Raw genomic sequence first — 26,229 nt, 5'->3', positions numbered from 1 at the left:
TTTCTGCCAGGAGTTTTAGAAAAAATAAATTTTCTTCTCGACTGACTGATAAACATTTGCATGCTTCGATTCGAATTTGCACCTCAGATTATAAAGTAGATATAGATAATTTGGCTAAGGGAAAACAATCACAAAAGTCACATCAAGCAGGGACACACATATTGTGATGCATAAACCCTATTACTTTGCTTTTACATGATGATAATTTTCATGTTGAAAGTTTATTTTTCACTTGGTCAGACTATAATAAATTTAGTTTAATCCTTTATCAAAGTGTGTGCAAACAAAGCTTGTGCCTGAAAGTATCTTCAGAACTGTATAATGTTATGTATTAAGGGCCACTACCCAGACTAGTTTCTACCTTTACTGAGGTCTCTTCAGTGGGAGCCAGGCCCAAGTGTGTTAATGCATAACATTATACATATCTGCAAGGAGATGTGTTTTGCATTATGGGAGATACTGAGATAGGAGTGTTGGTATCTTGCTCCACCTTTGCAAGGAGTTGCCCAGTGTTGTACCACTTTACCCCAGTCCTGAAGATACTTTCAGGCGCAAACTTTGTTTGCACACACTTGGATAAAGGATCAAACTAAATTTATGATAATAATTTTCATGCCCTAAGATTGATATAATAAAAATTGATAACTTAAGTATTTTTTTCACTCACTATTTTCTCCTAATTAAACGTTTGCGGCCCGATTATTAAAAATGAAAGTTGAATATGGCCCGTGAGCCTGAAAACGTTGCCGACCCCTGCTGTAGATAGTGAATTGCTAAATTAGTATTCGAGTTCAAATTGATGTTAGTACCAAAAAATGTTAATAATCATTCATAGATTATTAGCATAACAAGCTGGACAAAGTAAGGGGTTAACATAATTGGTGCAACTAAGATGCTTGCATGAAAAACATCACCACCACTTCCGCACTTCTATAAACCAAGATGACCAAAATCTGTGCATATTAATCCAGATGTGGTCATATCAAAGTTTTATGAAGAGGGATAATAACATCTTTATCTCTTCTTGTAAGGATATTTCTCAACATCCAGGTAATCCTTTAAGATATTTTGCTCTCTTCTGAAATACATCTTCTGCATTTCAACTCTTTATCCATCATTACCCCTAAATTCCTACTATTATTTGTGTAATTTCATGAAAATGACACATACAGTATGTGATCTCTTCAGCCCAAAATGCTTAATCTTACACTTTACAACATTCAACTGAAAACTATTTTCCTTTATCCACACAGTCAGTCTATTTAAATCATCCTGCAAGACTTGCACACCTTTATTAATTATTGCTCTCTTGTTTGGCACCATTGGCAACCAAATAGATATTCCCTCTCAATTCATTCCCAATATCATTAATGCATTAACTAAACAGAAACAATTCAAATACAGAGCTCTGTGGCATAGCACTGGTTACCTGTCTTATCTTTGGCTAAACTTCTTTTTATGTTACTCTTTAATGCCTGTTCAAACATTTTCTTATCCATGTCACCATTTCATATCCATCCACATTTGCTCTATCAATATTCCTGTCTTTGATGCTGTGATTTTAGTATTAGCATAGTCATTTCTCTTATTCAATCTACTGTCACTTTATTGTATGCAAAAAAAAAATTACTAAGATAAGATTTTTCTTTTTTTTTTTTTTTTTCTTTTTACAAAGCCATGCTTGTTCTCATCCATTATTCTGAAGTTCTCCCTATGTAACAGAACTAACCTATCCACTTTCCAGGTCCTTCAGATCTTCCAGTGCTGATTTAAGTAGCCTAGGTTTCTTGAGGTTTCTACCATTTCTCTTGCAGTATGACATAACATATGAACTGATATCTCATCCAGTCACATGGCCACATTCACCTTGAGATTTTGTAATATCCAAAACACCTCCAGTTCATCTTAACCATTCTCATATTGATCCATGTCACATCAGCAAATGAAATACCTGGGTGATACACCCTCACAGAGTGATTTCTCAGCAAATCAATTATTTCTGATGATTCTTTATCTCCCTACCATTTATTAGTTAATTTTTCTATAATCATTCTTAATTTTATTTTCCATATAGAAAAGGAACTCCTTGGGATTTCCTTATTTCCTTTGGCCTTGGCCAATTTCTCTCATAATCCAAACTTTTTTCACCTTGTTTGTGCTCATATGCAATTTGATCATCTTTTTACATATAAGAGTATATGCTCATTATAATTTCTGTGAATCCTTAATGATACTACTCATCCATCTGACTTCCAGCAAATAATAATAAACAAGAAATTATATTCTTATTTTAATCTTATACATAAGCAAACAAAGTTTGTGCAGGAAAAGTTTCTTCAAGACTAGGCTACTAGTATGTAGAGGCTGTTGATTTCACATCAACTGCTTTAGTATCCCATAATGCAAAAACGTTATGAAAAGGGATACTACACAGACCTTGGCATTTACAAGGTTGGTCTAAAAAGTTCTCGGCTTAATTATGAAAAAACGAATTTATAATTTCAAAATTATTTTTATTTTTCAACATGATCTCACTTAAGACTAATACATTTATTCCAGCGATGCTCCAGTGCCATTATCCCATCTCTGTAGTGGTTCTCAGCAAGATCTGCAAAATACCCCTCTACAGCTGCAATCACCTCTTGATTCTAAGAAAAACGCTGACCAGCGAGGAAGAGTTTTAGTTTTGGGAAGAAATAGAAGTCAGAGGTAGGAGCCAAATCTGGGGAATAGGGTGGATGTTCCAACAATTCATAGTGCAGATTCCTTAATTTTCCCATTTCCAAAATACCTTTGTGAGCAGGTGCATTGTCCTGAAAGATGATTTTTTTCTTCTGCAAACCAGGTCTTTTCTCACAAAGTTTTTCATCTAGTCTGGTTAAAAGATCAGAATAATATTCCCTGGTTATTGTTTTACCCTTTTCAAGATAATTAATAAACAAAATGCCTTTAGCATCCCAAAACACCGATGCCATGACCTTTCCTGCTGATGGAACCCACTTTGTCTTCTTTGGGGGCTGAACAACTGGCTTCTGTCCACTGTTTTGACTGCTGTTTGGATTCTGGTGTGTAATGGTGAATCCAAGTCTCATCCATAGTAATAAATCTACGCACAAAATCATTTTTATTCTTGTTAAAATGCTCCAAGCACTCTTCGGAGATTTTCATAGGAGTGCGTTTTTGATCTGCTGTGAGCAAGCACGGCACCCATCTTGCGCAAAGCTTTTTCATTTGCAAAATATATCCTACACATTCTTTTGAAATGCCTATAGTCTCAGAAATTTCACACACTTTGACTCGCTGGTCATACAATACCATATCGTGCACTTGATCAATGATTTCTGTTGTTACACTTTTTGGATGTACTTCATGTGGATCATCTTCAAGGTTGGTACGTCCATGTTTAAACTCGGCAGCCCATTTCTTAATTGTTAAAAACGAAGGAGAAGAGTGCCCATAAACATTTATGAACTTGGAATGAAATTCTTTTGGCGGCGTTAAACCTTTTTTTTACAAAGAATTTTAAACTGCACGATACTCAATTTTATCCATTCCAAGGGATACAGACAACACTTTTGCTTCACAGCTGTTTCACATGGATGTTTATGACAGATGTACCAACTTAGAAAAATCAATAGCCTCTATTTACAAGTAGAGTAGCCTAGTTGTGAAGATACTTTACACACACACTTTATTTGCTTACAGTTGGATATACAGGATTAAAACAAGAATGTAGTATCTTGTCTATTAAATTTATTTACTTGATTACCAATCAAGTAAATCAATTTGGAGACATCAAAATCAAAAACTCGTCTGGGTAGCAATACTTTCTATAATGCATAGCAATATACATATCCAAAACAAAGTGTGCTTGGCATTATGGGATACTAAAGCAACTGATATGAAATCAACAGCCTCTCTATATACAAGTGGCTTAGTCGTGAAGATACTTCAGATGCAACGTTTGGGTATAGGATTAAATCAAGAATATAACTTCTTGTCTAATATTATTTATTTGATTGCTAAATGAAAAAAAAAAAAAAAACTTAATATGCTTCTCTGCCTTCTCACCAAGATATATCTGTAGCATTTGTATTCTTGAAACATGTTATTTTCTGAGAAGATAGTAAGACTTCTATGCTCTGAAGGTATACAAATATCCTTTTGCATAACACATCTTCCTTCGTTTCTCCAAAAGACAAACTGGAACCATTCTGCAGGAGTTTACCTGATACTATGCTCTTTCAGTACCTCTCACCTTGGTCACGGCAGTAAGTCTGTGTCCATTCACATGGAAGAGCATCAAGATTACATCAGAAACGAAGTCAGACAAGTCGGTTCTTGCTCAGCATTCTCTCTCTTTGCAAGACACAGGATGCAAGGGAATAAAATCAATGGAAAGACATTACAAAGAAAGCTGATAAATGATAAACATCTATCATTATTAAATATAGGTTAATTATTTAAATTTTCTTGTTTATTGGCTCATTAGGATATTACATGTATATTGCTCGTTGGTGAATTAACTTCAGAATCAACATGTCACTTCTCACATTGTAAATTACAAAAAATGAAGCCCAAGCTAAATATTTATCATAAACAATTCCTGCATATTAAGTTACATTGTTTCATGCTTCGAAAGAATTTTCAAAGCCATATTCGCTGTAGAATTACAATTAATAAATACAGTAAAGCCCTTTTTTTACACTTTCTAGGGGACTGATAAAAAAAAGTGTAAATAGCAGGAAATGTAAAAAAAACAAAAAAAAAAGGCTTAAAGATGACTTACTGCTAGTATGTGAGTCTACGTAACTAGATTACAAAATTTAATAACTGAAAATAAATGAATTTACAATTACTTACATTTATCTATTTAAAAAAATCTTTAATTGTTGATTGTTTTTGCTTTTTCTGCACTCTTATAAGTTCCACCTGCCTCTCCACAGTGTATAAGGCATTAAATGCCCCATCATCTCCTGATGCACTTGCAATATATCACATGAAAACAGAGATAGCTTCCATTGCTTCTTTACTAGTAGGGACAGTAGGTTCTTGATCACAGTCTTAAACCACTTCTTCACCAAGGTGGTTGGAAAGGATGTCTTCTACACTTGGTATCATTGATGTAATCACACCAGCGTCAACATAGTCTTGATATAAAGAAGCCTCATCCATCACATACCAGTTGTGTGTGTGTGTGATGGATGAGGCTTCTTCATAGTTGTTCCTCCTCTTCCACAAACATAACTCCTGCCTTCCGGAAACAGTTGGATATGGTGGTTTCAAGAGTAATATACAACCATGCTTTGGCCACATAATGCATGCATCAAGGATTGATATGGTGATTTGTTTTGGGTCCATACCATTATCAGGCATAAACACAGCTTTTTCAACAAGCATTTTTCTATAATTTCATTTAAATGCATGGATGATGCCCAGATCTAATGGCTGAAGCTCACTTGTACAATTAGGGGGGGGGGGGGGGGGAAGAACACTAATCTAATGTTTCTGAGCTGCAGATCTTTAGGGTGTGCAGGACATTTGTCTAGCAGTAGTAGTATTTTGTGGTGATTTTCCCCCCATTTTCGCATCCAGAGCATGCATGGCAGATGTGAAGATGCTGCTGGTCATTCATGCTATGCTGTTGGCATCATACTTAGTAGGCAGATTTTTCACGTTCTAAAAACACCTTGGCTTTTTTAATTTACCAATTACCAGTGGAGGTAATTTTTCTGATCCATCAGCATTGACCATGAGCAAAACAGTTACCCTCTGCTTGCTGAGTTTTCCACCGTGACACTTCCTTCCTTTAAAACACAATGTTTTACTTGGCAGAATGTTATAAAAGAGCCCAGTTTCAACATTGAAAATATTTTTCAGTTCGTAGTCCTGAATAATAGTCTTTAGTTCATGTTTCATGTTCAGGTTTTCAGTTTCCCCTGAAACACTATTACTTTCTCCACACACTTGATTATACACAATATTGTGATGAGTCTTGAAACGATGTTAAATTGTGAATGAAGATATTTGAGAATTATAATACTTCATTCACATTTAACATAATCTACCATAACTTAAGCAACACTTGTAAATATTATTTAATGTTAATCTCTTGATTGTAAATTATTATTCATATAATTACTTTGAGTCTGTTTATTATTCTTTAATTATATAATTTTGGAATTTGTATTGGTAATGAAAGGACTCTGTATCAAAATGTCATTCAATTTATTTTATTTATTCCTATGTTAATGTTGTAAGAAGCTGTGCATACATATATATTAAGAATTTGTATTTATCATATTTAAATATATTTTATGTAAACTATGGATTATTTCTTTATTTGTTATTTCTGAAAGAAAATGTATATGTGCAATTCTGCTGATATGATTTTATGTAATTCTTCTGACTGAATTTGATTGGTTGGTAAAGGAGAAACTGAGTTGTTTTTAGTTAGCGCATGCTTAGAACGTGAATGGCTATGATATGGAGAGAAGCCAGTAGATGTAAGCTGAACTGGCTAGAACCGGATTTTGGCAGGAAGAATGAACGCAATTGATTGGAAAATGAAAGTAAGCAGAGGAGAAAGTTTGGTGAGAAGGAGAAGACCAATTGTAACTAAAGGGAGTGGAGATATATGGAAAAATTGACAAGGAAAGCACCGGGAATAAATAGGCATTAAAAACTACCTCCATGGAATTCTCATATTGCGATAGATTCCTAATAGTTAGGGGAAGAATGCCGCAGAGCTGAAGTCAATACATAGTGGAAGTTAAGGAATTAGCAGATGCTGTGAATCTAATGCGTCAAGACTTGTGTAGCTCTGTGTTTAATATTTCAGTTAATATAGTGAAGATTTCTTTGAATTGTGTTACTTCACGGTAATTAGTTAAAGGAATTTTAAAATGTGCCTAAGTGAATTCAATGTGCAGAAGTTGTAACCCAGTAAGACTTATCCTTTTTACATCCAGTGTGAAGCAAATGAAAGTTAGTTCTGCCTAATATATCTTAACCCTAGCTATGATGTTTAACAATAAATAGCCAAAAGAATGAAGCACAGAAGTATTTCTCCCTTGAATTGATAACTGCCTTGTAATTCAATTAAGAGTTTATAAACTAAAAGTGAATTAGAGAAGCCAACTATAAGAATATTTATTGTGAATTCTGGAACTTTGAACTATGAGAACTATTTTCTATTAATTGGCAGAATATAGAGAACTGAGAGTCTAGTGTTTGACACCTAATACATCATATTTTTTTTGAGTACTAGAACTAAATTGATGTGTAGATGATATGATCTGTCTCATAGAATAGAGACAAGTTGTGATAGAGATACTTATACCTTGAATAATAAGATCTAAAAATTTTGGCTTTAATCTTAAAACCTAACTAAAAAGCTACCTATATCTCAGAGATATTTTGAATTTGTTCAATTGCATTATCTTGTTTTCAAAGTTATATTTGGATGTACATGTTATATAACCCTGCATTAAATGTTTTGTTTTATTGAATTCAATTTGGTGTTTGCCTGATTTTCTTTCATTGCACTGCTCATAAAGTTTATTGGACTTTGCGGAAGCCTTAAATGATAATAATAACAACCTCGGCCTGTAGAAAAGTGAGATTGCAAAAGTTAGTTGATGATTGATTCCTCTATATTTTATATACTAATCTGAATATAGGGTGGTGCAGGATAATATAAATTTCTTTATATTCGGATCAGTATCATTCAGCATCTAACAAATTATAATGGAATTTAAAGAAGTAAGGATAAGTTCAACAAACCAACATAAATAGATCAATTAGCAAGATGGGCGACCCAACAACGATCAATCCAACCATTTGATGCAGTAAAACCATTAATCCCCAACTTGGAAGATAGTACCATCGACTGGAATACCCGACGCTCTCGTAGAAACAAACCACTCCGCCACAAGTTTATCCAATTTATCGTATGTCGATGTCCGGATATATTTTCATTTTTTTGACATAGCGCCAAATTGCTTTGCATTGAGTTAAATGCTTGACATGTTTTTTACTACTGTGTTCAAAGTGGACACGGAGAGTCCAAGATCTTTTGCTAAATGCACACGTATTCCAGCATGCCAATCTGCATGTCACAGAATTGCCATCTTTTCTTCTACCAAAATACATTTTCTGTCTTTTTTTCTATAATGGATAATCCACCACCACAACTTGAAAGCAACTTTCACACGCTAAATACGTAGCAGAAATTCTGCAATATCAATTCATACTGTGATTGAAAAATCACGGTAGCGCTCATCACCGTGATTTTTCATGGTGATGAGCGCGTTCGTTTCCACCATCACTACAGCTGAAAGCATTGCCATCTGGGAACAGAAATGTGCAGATATCCACAGAAATCGATTCGAAAATCAGTATTGCCACCTGAAAAAAAACACGCAAATCACAGGAAATAACGTCCACATCAAGTTGTTAATGGCAGGAAAACAATATATCGTAAGAATAGGCCTTAAGACGGGACCAATGGATTGCTGTACTTCTATTATTGTGTATATATCTAATCTTATGGTGGTTGTAGTCCTTGGAGAATACTTTATGGGGAAGACTGCTCCACAGAACTGAGGTTGATGGAAAAGACTTGGAGTAGCAGGTTTGGTGAGTTAGTTCAACTGTAGAAGAATGACAGACAGCTGTTACTCATGTTTCAGCAGAAATGAGGGGAGGAGATATAATGGATAACAGTTCTGCTGAACACTCCTTATGGAAATATCTACAGAAGAGACATGATGTGGAAAGTGACTGACTGTAAGACACTAGCTGAAGAAGGCTTGTGAGAGAGAGAGAGAGAGAGGTCATCAATTAATCCAACACTCTTTTCTGAACAGCATTAAGAATTTTTACAGAAGCCTTGAATGCACTACTCCAAATGTGAGAGCAGTATTCCAAGGTTGAGTAGATTTGAGATTTATACAAAGTAAGCAACTTCACAGGAGGGAAGTAATGTCTTGAGCAAAAAGGTGCCCCATAGAGGTGATGTGATTATACTAGTAAAGGCCAGGAGTCAGTCCATGAAGAGATTTGGGCTTGTCTGTTAAGCTGAGCATTATCAAAGGTGAGTGGAAAAGAACTAAGTTCTTTTGTTGAAAGGTAATACAGAAAACTGTTTTGCTTCCAAAATACAGCCAACTGTGCTGCTGTTGTTGCCCCAATGAAGGATTTTTGGAGATCAGTATAAACACTGATCTATACCAGGGCATTCACATTGTAGATGATCTTGAAGTTTGAGATGTCTAAGCACCCAATGAATAGGACAGAGAGTACTACTATCAGCAAAACTGTGAATAGAATTTGAGGTCAGTGAGAGCAGGTCATTTATACATATGAGGAAGAGCACTGAGGAATGTCTGCATTAACAGGAAAATGCAGACATTCCAACATAACATGCAATGAACAACCTAAAAGAAAACTGGCAATCCAATTACAAAAAGAAAAAGACAGATCGTAAGAGCAATTTTCTGAGAAGCCGTTGATGTTATATTCTATTAAATGTCCTAGAAATATCAAGTGCAACAGCACAGGTTTCTCCAAATCTTTCCATGGTACATGTCCAGAGGTGAGTAATGTAAACCAAGAGATCTCATGTGGGTCTAAATTGGCAAAATCCATACTTGTCACTAATTAGCTGACAATTCTTCAGGTGTTGAAGACCTTGTCAGTTGATATTCTCCATTACTTTCAACAAAAATGAGGTGAGAGCAACAAGTGGATATTTGATGGTAGACACATCACCCATTTTAGAAATTGACTGTATGTGGGCTTACTTCCATGCTTGTAGGGTGAATGTCAGCTGAGTACAATACAGCATATAGATGATAAAGAACAGATGTTATTTCAGGAGCACTTCTCTTAGGTACAACTACCGGAATTCCATCAGGACAAGAAGTCTTTTTTTGGTATTCAGGTTGTTCAAGATTCTTCTGATGTCCTTCTGGCAGAGCTACAGTAGGCATGCAATGTAATGTAATGTTAAATTCATACTGAATTCAAAAACAATTATATAGCTGTTATAAAAAAAATAAAATAAAAAGTATACAAGGCCATTTAGCCCTAACTTACTTTTGAAGACTATTGGACAGTTAGTCTCAGCCATTACCCAATCACAGAATAGTTGGTCCAACACTAGTTGGCACCTAGGGAAGAGAGTATGGCAAACAAGTGCTCCAATCTCATGGTTCCTGACACCTTATATTATTATCTGAAATAGTATGAGTTCTAGGGTCAATTTTCTTGAGTTTATGGGATGAAAAACCTGAGTTTCCAGGGAGGGGGCCCACTTTCCCATTCCAGTGATTGACAAACTCAAGAACAAGTTGAAAGGCTTAGAAAAAGTTCCTCTAGTTGGTGACTAGAATCAAACTTAGAATAGTCTTTCTTTGGAAGGAAGACCTAGCTAGCACTATGGATACAAATGCCATTTCACAAAACTACATTTTAACATAAAATAATTATTATTTATGCTTTGCAATTCTACAAAGAATATGACTTTTTTTTTTTTTGATCTCACAATTAACTTGTACAGATAATTATATATTTCTTGTTAAATGGTTAGGATTTTTTTTAGCTTCACAAAGAAGAAGTATTAACATAGCATATGATTTCATCCATGAGCAATGAAACAACAGAACAAAAAAAAAAAAAAAAAAAAAAAAAACATAACATTCACCTATATATTTCATTCAATTATACGAGAAACTTAATTTCCTTTCTTTTTGCCTATTCCAAGCACTCCTCTTTCTCTTTACTTTTCCCTGATTTCTACCAATTCATTCAAAGAACTACCTCTCTATATTCCTTAGATACCAATAAAAAAAAACTGAAAATTTCATTTGACTAGCATAATAGGTATTCATCATCTCCTGTATTTCTTGAAGCAGAGCACAGCCAACAACAGAAGTTACATTTGACTGAAATTGTTTTAGACACATATCATATCTCACTGAAATACAAAGGCTTGATACATTCTGTCCAGCAACATTAATTTTTGCTATCTTCTCTTGAAGATTAGATAAAAATCTATATGGCAAAACCTTCCAGATCACAGAATTCAGCTTGCCTCCACTTGATTCTTTTCTCTACTTCTCTTCTATTAGTGTGCTACTAAGAAGCCATAAAGAAATCATTCTAATAAGACATATGCAATGCATTAAGAAATGAACAAGTAACTTTCAAAATACAATACAATTTTGTGAAATTGTTACAGTGAAAAATGGTGTCTAGGTCTGTGGAGTGCTTCCTAGAAGGATAGGCTACAGTTTTGTGAGTTACAAAATTTAGCTGACAGGCAACAAAAAAATGTATATTAGAGACTATAAGTTACTAAAATTATTAAATTACTAAAAGAATTTTAGTAATTACAAGAATTTTAGTAATTCTAAAGAGTATCTAGTCTTTAGTAACATCTAAAGAGTAAATATTAAAGAAATGTTTCGATACATGATTGGATGGGAAGAAAACAAGGGAGATCACTCACCCTGAAAGTTGTGTAAGAGCATGATTAGCAAGGGTGTAGGGACTAATTTTTTTGAATGGATAGTGGATGAGTAGAAGAGGTTGCCAGAAGCAACTGCAGTCTATCAATGAATATGTTGAAGGAGATGTATGATAGATATTGTGGTTAGTGTGGGGTTCTCTCAATGTGAAGATGCCTGTGTAATGATAGTAATAATTTATAATCCAAATTCCAAACATCTGCCATTTATATGAAACCAAGAGCATGTCTTTCTTTGCTAAGTGACAACTCTCAAGAACCCACATAAAATTCAAATATTTTTTGATGTTAGGCAAACTCAGCATTTTTACCATTTCTAATAATAGTTTTCTAATTCCCAGTACCTCAAAAGCCACCTCCTGTGCAAAATTTCATCATTCTCTCTCTCCCCATCCCCCTGGGCTCAAAAAATCACATTATCATCATCATCATCACACCTCCATGGAGTCAAGGAACTCACTGTGGGAGGTCCCACTCCTACACACACAGTTCATCATAATGCTAGGATAGAGCAGTTAATCCTAACTTCCTGTGATGCATACTGCATGAATCCTCTGGCTGATTGATCAATTCACTAGATGAGGTTATGGGAAGAAAAACTTAGCCACAGCTCCACATGAGACTAGCCAGCTCACTTTCTGAAGATCAAGACAAATAATAATAATAAAAAAAAAAAAAAAAAAATAGAAAGTGTAATAAAATACAACTTACAGAAAGAAACACTGAAAACTGTACTCACAAAAATTAGAAGATAATTTATTAATATCAATAAATAAAAATAAATTAATGAAAAAGAATAGGAGAATATAGGTAACATAATAAAGAAAGCAGCAGCAGCCAATGACAGTCCAGAAAAAAAAAAAGGCATAGCAAAAGAAGCAACAGGAATTGGAATGAAGATAAAAAAAAAAAAATCTGCTAACAACTTTTATTCCTCAAAGTGAATAGATAGGCCACTTTAGCCCAAACTTTTGAAGACTGAAGAGTGGTCAATCTCCATACTTAGCCAATCAAAGATAGCTGGCCCAAACTATCAATGATTATAAATAACATCCAATGAATAGGGTATGGAAAGCAACTGCTACTACCACTGGTCCCTAACACTATATATTATTGTCTGAAATAGTGCAAGTCCTACTGTTGATTTTTGTTGAGTTTAATGGATGAAAAACTCAAGTTTCTGAGAGGGAAAAACCTGCTTGCCTGTGGCAGATCGACTAACTTGGGAAAACATATCAAAGAAAGGATTAGAAAAAAAATCCTCTAATCTGTGACTAGAATCAAACTTAGAATGAATGTTCTTTCTTCAGGTGGCCTAGCAAACACCGTTTCTACAGAGCTATGCAGGGATGAAACAAATAGAAAATTATATTTCAATAACTATCTTTCAATAGCAAAAGACAACCTAAATTATAAAAGAAAGAATACAATAATAACTAAAAGAGGGATCTAAACCATACACAGAGAAAAATAGAATAATGTAAGGGTACTAGAAATAGACAGAACACAACAGAAATTTGTACAAAGAAAACTGGATAGTATAAAAGAATCAGAGACAGATCACAATCATCAAGATATAAAATTCTAAAGAACCTAAATAAAAAAATTAAAGAGCAAATACAGATATAATAAAAAACGTATAACTTTGTCATTTTTACATATGCATTTTATATATTATGACTGTACCAACACAATAAGTAACAGTAATAAAGCATAAATTATAACACGAAATGAAAATCTAAAGAGGAGTAGGGGAAGAAACCCGAGAGTGGTATAACACCACCATTTTTTCCCCTCATTTGGTGTTATAATTTCTAGTTTATTACTGTTGCTTATGATGTTATGAGATTTAAAATCTATTTATACAAATACATATTATTATTAACACCATTCTTCTATAGAATCAAATGACTCACCAGTAAATATGCACTATCACAATGAGTCTTTTGACTCATGCACACCACTAGTGACTTTCCTCTAGTAGGATATCACACTTAATATACAGCTTGCTGATAGCTACCTGACAGACAGTCACATATCCAACTCACTAATGTAGCATCCAATCTCATCTGGTGAATATATTATTATTATTAAGAGAGGCCTCCAGGGAGTTAGGAACTAATCGAGGGAGGTCATACTATTCACACCAATGGCAATGCATTCCAATCACAAACCACTATGAGACAAAAATCTAGCCCTCATCCCCTTCTTGACAGCATTCATTTTCAACTTCCAAGGATGCCTTTGCATCCTTTCCAACTTCCATAAAATGAAAAATTGCTCTACTGAAATTCTGTATAACCCTTACAGAAGTTTGAAAGTCTGAATCATATCACTCCTTTTCCTCCTATTTGCTAGTGTCTGCATTCTATAAATTTTCAATCTGCCTTCATAATCAGATTCCACAATCCTGATATAATTTTTGATACTCCCCTTTGCACTCTCTTCACTGTAACAGAATCACTATGGACATGAGGAGACCAGACCTGAGAACAATAGTCCATGTGTGGTCTTATCAAGGCTTTATAGAGAGGCAATATGACTTCCTTATCTTTACATGTCAAGGTTAATTTTAGCACTGCAATTATTCTCTGAGGTGGATTTACAATTTTTGCTATGTGATCCTTGAACTTCAATTTCCTGTCTATTAACACTCCAAGTCACACAGTCTGATCAGTTTTTTCTAGCATAATTCCACCCGTATAATATGATATTGGATATCTAATCACACCAAAGTGCAAAGTTCGGGAAAACTGACAATGTAAAAACAGCAAAAACAAAATATCAAGAAATAAGCCTAAATAAATCCCATGATAGCCAGAGGAAGAATGTACCTCAGTGAATGTGTTCAAATTGACTTCCATAGTCAGCTACCTATATATAATGAGATATTTCACAACTGGTAGTCTCATGTGCTCAAAGATTTCTGCAGTTAATAAACATTTCTCATGAGATGGATTAAACTAACAAACGACCCTATAAATAAAAATTAACAGGATTTAGTTAGGTGAAGGAAGCCACGTAATTGTTCACCCTGACCAATCCATCTTTCAAGAAACCTGTGATCAAAATACCCTCACAGTCCTTATGACTAAAGCAGGTGGATCTCCATGATGCATTAACCACATTTCTCCTTTATATCAAGGGAATATCATCAAGCATATAATGGAAGATGTTGCTACAGTTTTTGCAAGAAGTCATGGTACAGAGACCCTGCAAGCCTGTTTGGAAAAATATACAATCCTATTAATATGTCTCCAAAGATACCTGTCCATACAATAATGGAGAATTTCTCCTGATGTTGTGACCAAATAACTTCATGTGGAGATTTTGATTATCCTACATACGACTGTGATAACTGAAAATAGGCAACCAGCATTGCATTGTCTGTGAAAAGAACACAAGAGAGGATTTTGTCAGTGATTTCTATGATGCTGTACATGGTACAGCATCATAGAAATCACTGACAAAATACTAAGTAATGATGATATCATCTGGTAAAAGCTCTCAAATTTATTGGAAATTGGTATACAGCCAATTTGCATGTAGGAACCTCCATACAACTGCTAGAGAGAATCTCTTCCAATGCATAGCAGTGTTTTCCACACTGGATAACATAGAAGTGTTTTCCAGTTTCTGGGGAAAAAAAAAAAGGAAAAACAATACGTAGAAACTGTGCCATACTCAAAAATGTGGTGATGAGGATCAGTGAATGTTTTAGAATACAGGACTTGATGAAGAAGGAATATCTCTTGATAAATCCAATGTGCTCTGTGTGCATTTCAGTTAACATGTACATAATAGAAGTGCATACAAGCCAATTCAATAAATGTGAATTTCCAACATATGACTGAGAAAACACCAAGGGGGGGGGGGGGAGCACATTAGTGACAGCAGCGAAAATCTGCTTTGTTTAGCATATAATGGAAGCACAAAAAGAACAGCAATAATCAATTCTATCAGTACAAGTCAGGAAGGTGACTAATTAAGGAGAAAAAAATGCAATATGACAAAAAATTAATAAGGCCAAGCAAAATCTTATTTCGATATGTGGAAGGTAGAGGAAAGAATAATTCGGGGAGGATGATATTAGCAGATGAAAATGGTAGATTGATAGCAACAGAGGATGTATATAGGAAATAAATAAACTTGATGTCAATAAGACAATAGGATTTGATGTCATATCACCATGCATCTTAAGGAAATGTTTCAGGGTATTGACAGTAGCATTGGCATGCCTGTTTAATAAGTCTTTCAACAACAGCACAGGTTCTAAAGGAGTGGAAGGAGGGTAAAATTGTTCCACTCCATAAAGGTAGTGATAAGGTTGTAGTTTCAAATTACAGGCAGGTCTGTATATCTGGAGTTGTGAAGGTACTGGAGAGATTGGTAAGAGGTAGGATACAGAAATGGGTTGATAACAGTAGTATTCTCTGTGGTTTTCAGCATGGGTTTGTTAAGGGGAAATCATGTTTCACTAACTTACTTCTATACTATAACAAGGTGACAAATACCTTAGACAGGGAAGATGTATATACAGTGATGTACTTGGATTTTTCAAAGGCTTTTGATAGACTGCCACATGACAAGCTCTTAAATAAATTGAAGCAGATGGGATTGGATAACAGACTTCTGAGTTGGATCAGTGACTAGCTGCAGGTATCAGAAAGTTGTATAAAGCAGTGCATATCCCAAAAGAGAAAGGTCACTAGCGTTGTGCTGCAGGGATCAGTTTTGGGGCCACTGTTGTTCAATTTGTAGATTAATGATATTGGGATGGGTTTAACTAGTGATATGTAATTGTTTGTAGATGTTGCAAAACTGGGGAGAGCAATGCAAAGTCAAGCAGATGTTATGACCTTACAAGAGGACTTGAATAGATTGCAAATGGGCAGGTAAGTAGAAATATCAGTTCAATGTTGTAAAGTGTAAAGTTTTGAGATTTGGTAAGCACCGATGAGATGCAAAGTATACACTTGGTGCAGAAACTTTAAAGGAAGTAGAGGAGATGAGATGTCTAGGAGTGATGGTGGACAAGGAGCTGAAATTTAAGGGCCACATTGCACAAGTTGTGAAGACGTCACATCGGATAATTGCAATGATGCCATTGTATAAGGTCTTGATCAGGCCTCATATGGATTATTGTGCACAGGTTTGGTCGTCGGGTTTTCATGGCAATGAGGATATGTTGGAAAGGGTCCAGCGAAAATTCACAGAGGTGGTGTTGGGAAAGTGGAGTACGAGAACAGATTGAGAGAAAGTAAGTTGCAGAGCCTCAAGAATAGGAGGAAGAGGGAGGGATATGATTGAGACATATAAGCTGGTCAGGGGTTGTTATCAGATTGACATGGAAAAGATTTTTCATAGAATGAGAGGGGGGGGGGGATAGAATAAGAGGCCATCACTGGAAACTGTATAAAGAGGTTGTGAACAGAGGAGTGAGGAACAGGTTCTTTGCATGGAGAGTTGGTGAGTGGAATGCATTGCCGTAGTGTGTTGTGAATGCAGATATACTGAATTAGTTTAAAGCAGGGGTGGCCAACCTTTTATAGTTCATGCGTCAATTTTTTTGCAAACTTATTGAAAGCACTTTTCAGCCCTTTTAAAATATGATAATATGGATATATTTAACAGTTATGCATAAATGATTTATTATGTATATGGTAATATAGACACTTTTAGCAGTTTTTAATAAAAGATTTCATATAAAAACAAGATAAACATTAATTATTTTATTGAGACTTTTGAAATTGCTTTGCTTTGGCTAAGCTTGTAGTGTTTGGAGTTAAATCAGTTACAGAAAGCATCAAACAGTTTTTCAAATTTGAATCAGTCAGTCGCGACCGTAGTTTGTTCTTAATCATTTTCATTGATGAAAATACTTGTTCGCGTCTGTATGTAGTTCCAAAACGACAGATATAACTCTGAGCAAATTTTCTCAGGTCTGGAAAATGTTCACAGGGCAATGATTGCCAGAAATTAATTATATCAGAAGCATCTGGGAGTGATGGAAGTTCATTAAATTTCATTTTCAATAAAGAATTGGTTCTGAGATCAATAAGTTCCATTTGTATGTTACTAGACATCGTCAAGATTTTTTGTTCAGTAAGTGAAAAGGGATTTATAAATGCAAGTATGCAGTCTTCTTCGGCAAAATCGCTAAAACAACTGTTAAAGGACTCTTGCAATAATCTGAGTTTCTCAGTATATTCTGTAAAGTTGCCATTATCTTCAACAGATTCACTATGTTCTTTTAAATGTGGAAATTGACTTAAATCCCCGTTTTCTAACTGGGGAGATGAACAGTTTTAATTTCATTTTGAATGCACTGATGTCATTTACTAAGCTAGGAAAAATTTGTTCTTGCCCTGCAGTTTTAAATTTAGATCATTGAGGTGACTGGTAACATCAACTAAAAATGCTAAATCAAATAGCCATTTCTCATCACACAACAGGGCCTTTTCCTCATGCAGCTCATCCTTCTCTTCCAGAAAATTACAAACACTTTCTTTCAGCTTCCAAAATCTACTGAGAACTTGTCCTTTAGAAAGCCAGCGCACGTCACAATGAAGGATGAGTTCACCATATTCCATATCTAGCAATTCACAATATTCTCTGTTTAATACTCTTCTGTTTAACCCTCTTGCTTTAATTTTATTCACACACTTCACAACTGGTATCATAACATGCTTCAAATTTAGTTTTCCCACACAGAGATTCTTCATGTATAATAGAGTGATACTTTAGTAGAGAATGACCTAAAAACGTTTCAAGTAAAGTTAAAGTCCCAGAAACTCTACCTACCATTGACGGTGCTCCATCAGTGCAAACACTGATGAGCTTACTAGAATCTAGTTGTTGATTTTCTAGACATGACTTTACTTTGTCAAATATGTCTAACCCTCTTGTTTTTCCATGAAGTGACTCAAGACTGATAAGTTCTTCAAAGATGTTAAAATTACCATCAATTCCTCTTATAAAAATGCTTAATTGGGCTACATCACGTATGTCAGCTGATTCGTTCAAGGCTAAAGAAAAGAAAGAACAAGCATGAACATGGACTTTCAATTGCTCATTAACATCATGGGAAAGTTCTTCATTGCGTCTTGTAATTGTTTACTTGGACAGAGTAATTTGGTTTACTTTTCTTTCAACATTCTTATCACCATGACATTTTGCAAATTTTTCAAGACAGGGCTTAACAACTTCCTCTCCATCAGAGAAAGGCTTGTGTTTTTTAGCCAACACAAAGGCAATTTCATAAGATGCCTCCAGCATTGCCACACTTTCACAACTTCGTTTCACAAATATATTTTGTCTCTTTTTTTATTTCTTCCTTTTTCTTAACCACATATTCTTTCCACAACTCAGACCCAGGAACTAACTTTAGTTTTTCTTCTAATTCAGCTTGATGTTTTCTATAGTGTCTGTTAAGATCATGTCTTCTATTATCTGAGAGAGTGCTTTCAGAAACAATGCACAACGGTTTTCCTGAAGGACCCACAATAAATAAGAACTCGTTTTCCCACAGTTCATTAAACTGGTACTTGCTATCACCTTCTGCTCATTTTATTTTGCAAAGTAATAGGTAACTGACTGTAAAAAAAATTATCCCAAAAAGTAAAGCTTATTATTAAATAATTTATTTAAATTTAATAATAATTTAAATAATTTATTTAAATTATTTTATCGTTTTTAACATTATGAACATTCAAAAACAGTTCTACAAGTTTAAGATAAGATTCCTGTTTTCATGAAGGTCAAATATAGTTCTATAAGTTTAAAAATCATATATATATATATATATATATATATATATATATATATATATTTTTTTTTTTTTTTCATAGAGAGTTTTCGTCTCTCTCTCGTAATATATTATGTCCAATGAAATATGAGATCGCTTCCTGCCATAAAACAGTTGATCAGCTGACAGTCACACACACACAACCCAAACATCCTCATTACGAAAGCTTTGCTGATGATCAGTTAAATTTTAGGAATATATCTACTATACGTAAATAAAAAGGAAAGATATTATATAAAAAAACATAAAAACACACACATACAAATACACTGAATAATTGCAGGTTTCAGAAATCAGCAAATTAGTTGAGCGGGAAAGAACTTGACATATGCATTCAAAATGAAAAAATTTATTTTCAAATTTACAGAACTATATTAAGCCTTCATGAAAACAGAAATCTTATCTTAAACTTAACTGTTAATAAAAACATATAAGTTCGAAAACATGGGATTTTTCAGTCACATCAAATCAGAAGTTCATCGAACATTATGACACGAGAGTCAGCTGTAAACTGATTGAGTAACTGGTGACACATGTCAGCATTTGCTGGTGCCTGTTGCTTCAAGATCAAAAAAGTATAATAAGTGTGCACTCTAGAATTCAGTGGTAGGTTAATTGTGTATTTATATATATATATATATATATATATGTAGAAAGTATTTTTACCTTGGGTATAATTATGTTAAAGATACCAAGCAATTTTAAACCTGGTTTTACTCCATTTTTCCCAAGTAAGCAAACAGACAAAAATGTCAAGTTTGCACCTGCAAGTGATGCAAGACTAGCTGATCCTACAGGTAGTGCAAGACCAAGGCAACTCGTGGTAGAGGTGGAACAAGCTCCGATCACTAATCTTAATATTTACCCTTAATGCCAAAACACATCTCCAAGAAGGGGATGTATGATGTTTTGTATTAAAGGCAAGGGGCCACTACACAGACCGGTTTCGACCTTTTTTGAGGTCTCATCAGTTTTATCATAAATAAAATGTTTATAAAATTAAATTTTTATTTAATAAGGTTAAAACGCCTTATGGTAACTTGTTTTGGTAAAATACTTACAAGCTCTGTATTACTAAATATTGGTATTCCTAGCCTAGCTCCCACTGATGAGACCTCAAAAAAGATCGAAACCGGTCTGGGTAGTGGCCCCTTGCCTTTAATACAAAACATCATACATCCCCTTCTTGGAGATGTGTTTTGGCATTAAGGGTAAATATTACGATTAGTGATCAGAGCTTGTTCCACCTCTACCACGAGTTGCCTTGGTCTTGCACTACCTGTAGGATCAGCTAGTCTTGCATCACTTGCAGGTGCAAACTTCACATTTTTGTCTGTTCGCTTACTTGGGAAAAATGGAGTAAAACCAGGTTTAAAATTGCTTGGTATCTTTAACACACACACACACACACACACACACACACACACACACACATATATATATACATATATATATAATGGAGTAAATTAATAATAAATTAATAAAAATGGAGTAAAACCAGGTTTAAAATTGCTTGATATCTTTAACACACACACACACACACACACACACATATATATGTGTGTGTGTGTGTGTTAAGAATACCAAGCAATTTTTAAACCTGGTTTTACTCCATTTCCCAAGTTAGCAAACAGACAAATAAGTCAAGTTTGCACCTGCAAGTGATGCAAGTCTAGCTGATCCTACAGGTAGTGCAAGACCAAGGCAACTCGTGGTAAAGGTGGTAAAGGTGGCCACCTTTACCACGAGTTGCCTTGGTCTTGCACTACCTGTAGGATCAGCTAGACTTGCATCACTTGCAGGTGCAAACTTGACTTATTTGTCTGTTTGCTAACTTGGGAAATGGAGTAAAACCAGGTTTAAAAATTGCTTGGTATTCTTAACATTTATTATACCCAAGGTAAAATACTTTCTACATATATATACAGGGTGTTCGGGATAAATTTGACAGTTTCGTAAGGAAAAAGAAAATCTTCTTTGTATCTATTAAATTTAATGAATTGACAAAAAAACATTACAGGCAGAGTTAATTACAATACTATCAACAAGATTTACTCAAAATAACCACCATTAGCATCGATCACAGCTTCAATTCTGCTTCGGAACCTCGAACAAGCTGATGCTACAGTCTCCCTGGGAAGGGCCGCAAAAACTGTTTTAATTTTATCCATTAACTGGGCTTTTGTATTACTGGAAGTGCGATTGGTGTCTTTTTCAACTGCGCCCCATACAAAATAATCCATGGGGTTAAGGTCTGGGGAGTTTGGAGGCCAAACATTTGGACTGGTGAAGTCGTAGAAATTTTCAGACAACCATTTTTGACTTTTCCCAGAGGTGTGGCAAGGGCCGAATCCTGCTGCCATACATACGGCCTACCATTGGCTACCCTTGTTATCCAGGTCTTGACTACAGTTAGCAACTCCACGAACAAAGCCCGAATTCCAATGCCAGGGTTCTTCAACACCTGTTCCTGCAGATTTGCAAGGAATTCTGCTGTACGAACGCAATCAGATCGTCTGCTAGGGATCTTTCTTCTTGCTACATCCTCGTAGTCACCATTGCAAGTCTCTAGTTCATGCCTGATTGTTTTTACTGTATTCAGGGAGCATTGGGCAGCAGTCGTAATATCCTTATTTTGATGGCGGGCACGAATCATCATGATACAAGTTATTCTCTTCCATGATTCAGGTGGGTTCCAGCTATCCATCCTTTCTGACATCTTGTATATGAATGAAGAAGGGTCCAAACTTTTAAATGAAGAGAAGTGTGTGTTAATACATGTAACTTACGGAAAAATATAATTAATTATAAATATGTCAAATTTATCCCGAACACCCTGTAAATATATATATATATATATATATATATATATATATATATATATATAAATTGTATAGAAAATTTTTTTTTAAATTTTTCTCTGGGGTTCAGTGCGCCACTTCTAATCATGCGATGCGCCACTTTTGGCGCATGCGCCATAGGTTGGCCACTCCTGGTTTAAAGCATGGCTGAATGAGCATGTGTGCAATAGTGTGTATCTCCCACTCCACAGAGGTCAGATGTTGATAATAATAATAATAATATTTGGAATATTCAATGAATAATTTATAGGATCCTTGTGCAACAGGGATCTGTTTAGGGACTATTACTGTTTAACTTTTATGTTAATGATACTAGGAATGGCATAACTGGAGATATTGTACTCTTTGCAAATGAAGCAATGCTAGGAAAACTAGAAGAATAGAGCAGATGTTATGGCTTTACAGTTACCAGTTCAAACATTTTGAAGGTCTTGAAATTTGGTAGGCAAGGATGGGATGAAAAGTATACAATTAATGGGAACATTTTGGAGTAACTTACAGAATCAGGAGTGATGGTGGACAATTATAGATCACAATGCTAAAAATATGAAGCCATTTTTATGGATTATGCAATGAGGAGGAAGAGGACCCTAACAAGTCAAGAGATGACAGTGCCCTTATACAAGGGCACTGTCATCAGATGCTAGCACAGATATCTGGTCACCTGCTTTTCAAGGGGAAGAGGATATCTTAGAGAAGTTAGAGGTGATTCATTATGCTAGTATCTGTTCTCTGGAATGTGGGATATGAAAACAGATTGAGGAAATGCAATCTGAAGAGCAATGTGAATAGAAGAGGGGATTATGATTGCAACATATAAGTCATTGAAGGATGTTACCGGATTAATGTGGAAAAGTTTTTTTTTGTAGAGTAGAAAGACAGGTCTCTGGGGCTAAAACATATAGATGCTTCTCTCCAGGAAGATGGAGGATTACTGCTCCCCCCCCAACATGAAACTTGTTTCCTGTTAAGGCTGCTCCATATACTGAATAAGGAGTTGTGGACCATGTACACCCAGTGTTTGGTGGTATAGCTGGGCAATCCTACTCCTGGAAGATACAAGTACAGAAATCTGTCTCTCCAGGTTGGGTGATGGACAATGAGCTGACAATTCATTCCAGAAAACTACTCCTTGTTAAGCAACCTGGAAAGAAAAAGCTTCAAACTGAACAAGGTAAGAAAAGGTTCACCAGAAAAATCATCAGTAAAAATATAATCATATTTTTATTATGATTCAAGAAATTGGATTATCATTTTGGGACATAGAATACAAGAACGTTATATAAGACAAGAACACTTAAAGTTAGAAAAATCCACAAGTTTTTTTTCAAGTGGGAAGTGGGGGTCAATGTCATTTATAGTAGATAGAGACATTTAATGAGAATGTTTTAGATTTAAGATTAGAACAATTTTTTTAATTATGGATTATAAATGCTCCATCAGAAGAAAAGGCTGATATGGAAAAAAATTGATTTTTTTTTATGTAAAAGGAAGACGCTAATGATATAAAAATGATTATCCCAGATGATTTCTCCGATAACCATTTTTTAATGGACTCTCTCATTAACCAAACCTCTAACAATGGAATCGCCATACATTGCTATTCTCGTGTCATTTATCACCTCTTTTACTCTTTTTTCTTTCTATCCTTTTGCACTCAATCAATTGTTTCCACTGTCTAACATCACTTTGCAAGTGATGTTAGACAGTTTCCACTATCTAACATCTTGAATCAAATCTTGCATTCCAACAATTTCACTCTCATTTTTCATACTGTCATCTGCACCCACATTTATGCTTTCATTCCTTCAATCTGCTTCACATTCATGAATACTCATAGTCCAACAAAAAAAAAAGACATACATGTTGCACACAAGACATTGAGCCATTTTTGAAAAGTCTACGATCTCCATTCAGCATGGTGTGTAGATCTTGTTCGTACCACCATATTGTACCATTCAAATCTACAAAGCTGAATAATCACACAGTTGCACTAATTCTATCAAAATAAACAGTATTATATCAAAATGCAAGCAATATTGTAAAATCTGATATGTGACTTCATAACTTATCATGTTCGTTTTTACATGTTTTTTTTTTTTTTTTTTAGGAGACTTAAAGAAATGTTAATTTTTGTAATAATCTTGTAACGAGCCTTTGTTAAAATAATGTGGCTCATGACGTCATCATGTAACGATATTAACTCATGTTAAATCAGTAAGTCCAAATAAAAAAAAATTGTGAAGAATTCCAGGTATTGTCATAGATGGAAATTTCCAAAGACGTGCAAAGAATGACGTCATCATGTCCAAAGGTCAATATGTAACTATTTTTGAGAGACGGACGCATGCACACAAGAGAAGCCTGAGAGTATAAGGAAGGTTGTCAAGGAGGAAATCTGTCAGGGTTTTCTAAGCCTTCTCTTACCTGGGTCCACCACATCATGTAAGGTTGTTGTCGGGAATTGAAAGAGAAGGAAATTTGTCTTAGAGTTCTCAAACATTCTCTTACCTGTGTCCACCATCACACTAAGTTCACTGTTGGAAATCTAAAGAGAAGTGTTGTGGGTTCCGAGTCTTCTGCCTGAGTCCATCAACACATGAGAAGTATTGTATCAATCGTCTCGAAAGGAAAGAGTATACATCACTGCCAAGTTAAGGGTCCTATACAACAAGGAATAATAGACGACTCAGACATGAAAGAAATTTAGTGGGAAAATCAGGAATGAGCTCGCAGATGGGAAGAAAGGCAAGAACACTTACATGTGAACAAAAGGTTAATATGAAAGACTGTGTGCTGAACGAGAATTGTAAAGTAGTTATAATACTGAACAAGAATGTATGTCAAGTGTTTATGTTTATGAGATAATGTATATTAATGTTGAATTAGGCTAAAACAAGGTATGTCTTATATTTAGTTAATTTTATGCTAGATTGTGAATTAGCTTAGAACTAAAGTTAGATTAGAAAGAATTGAGACTAGCAAGAGAATTGTAATGACATTGTGAATGTGAATTCACATTCACATGTGAATGTGAATCATTCTGTAAATATTTCCTTTCGACTTAAATGGTTTGTGAACAACATATTGGACTGATTATGTCAATGCACTATCCTATAAAATTAATACCCGCATAAGATAGAAGTCTATGGGATTTATAATTAAGCCACAACCAATTTAAGGTAAGGATTGATATAAGTGGGGAATACAAATGATATCTGCTTTGTCTTTGGTTTAAAATCTTATAATCTCACATTCAATAAATAGTCTAACTGGCACAGTTGTAAAGCAAATAAATTTGTTAGACTATTGAATGGGGGAAATAAGATATAGTAGAAATAGATGGCGGCAGCTGATAGTTAAGTCAGCTGACCATTTATAAGTAAAGAAAACAAAGACAAAGCAGGGTAATAATATAAAAACAATGTTTTATTTTTATAACAATATCACAAATTAGTACACAAAATGGTACTTATCCAGAGCTCTTTATCAATGACCAAGTATGTTTAAGGCGCAGTTTGATGATTTTTTTATGTGAGAGCATGTAACTCCAACGAGTCTTGACTGCATAGAGTCTGATGTTAATAATAATAATAAAGACAACATATCAAATGTTCCTCTAAGAAAGATGCTGAGATAATTTAAAGTTACAATATAAAATCGACAAAAATCTGCAAAAAGTGTTGTAATGGTACAAAAATGTTCCCACAGATGAAATCAAAAAACCTCTAATTGTCCACCATTATTCTTGGTTCTCTCATTTCCTCCAAAATGTTTCCATTAATTGTATATTTTTCATCCCATCCTTGCCTACGAAATTTCTAGACCTTTGAAATGTTTCAACTGGTAACTGCAAAGCCATAACATCTGCTCTACTCCTTATGTATACATAATCATATTTCAATAACTTTTTTTTGCATATCCACCAAAAAATATATTATAAATAATACCTGTCAAATTCGATCCAATATCAATAAATTTTTTCTTGATTATGGATGCAGCCATATTCATCCATGGGAAATTGAAAT

General features: G+C 34.7%; 1 protein-coding gene across 2 annotated transcripts in view; it reads right to left on the bottom strand.

The window, feature by feature from the left end:
• The window catches only part of LOC150095289 (deoxyribonuclease TATDN1-like), a 336,553-nt gene that overhangs the window by 272,861 nt on the left and 37,463 nt on the right, over window positions 1-26,229 (bottom strand). For both annotated transcript variants that reach the window (XM_090410767.1, XM_090410769.1), the window contains exon 2: window positions 26,152-26,229. In XM_090410767.1, the coding sequence (XP_090266893.1) occupies window positions 26,152-26,212 (61 nt within the window). In that variant the 5' untranslated portion in view covers window positions 26,213-26,229. The remainder of the gene's footprint in view (window positions 1-26,151) is intronic.

The sequence above is a fragment of the Typopeltis vanoorti genome, chromosome 20, assembly GCF_054136105.1.
Source record: "Typopeltis vanoorti isolate ZY-2024b chromosome 20, IOZ_Tvanoo_1.0, whole genome shotgun sequence".
NCBI classification, from domain to species: Eukaryota; Metazoa; Arthropoda; class Arachnida; order Uropygi; family Thelyphonidae; genus Typopeltis; species Typopeltis vanoorti.
Note: the sequence above shows the minus strand (reverse complement) of the source record. Positions and strands in the feature narration are given on the sequence as shown.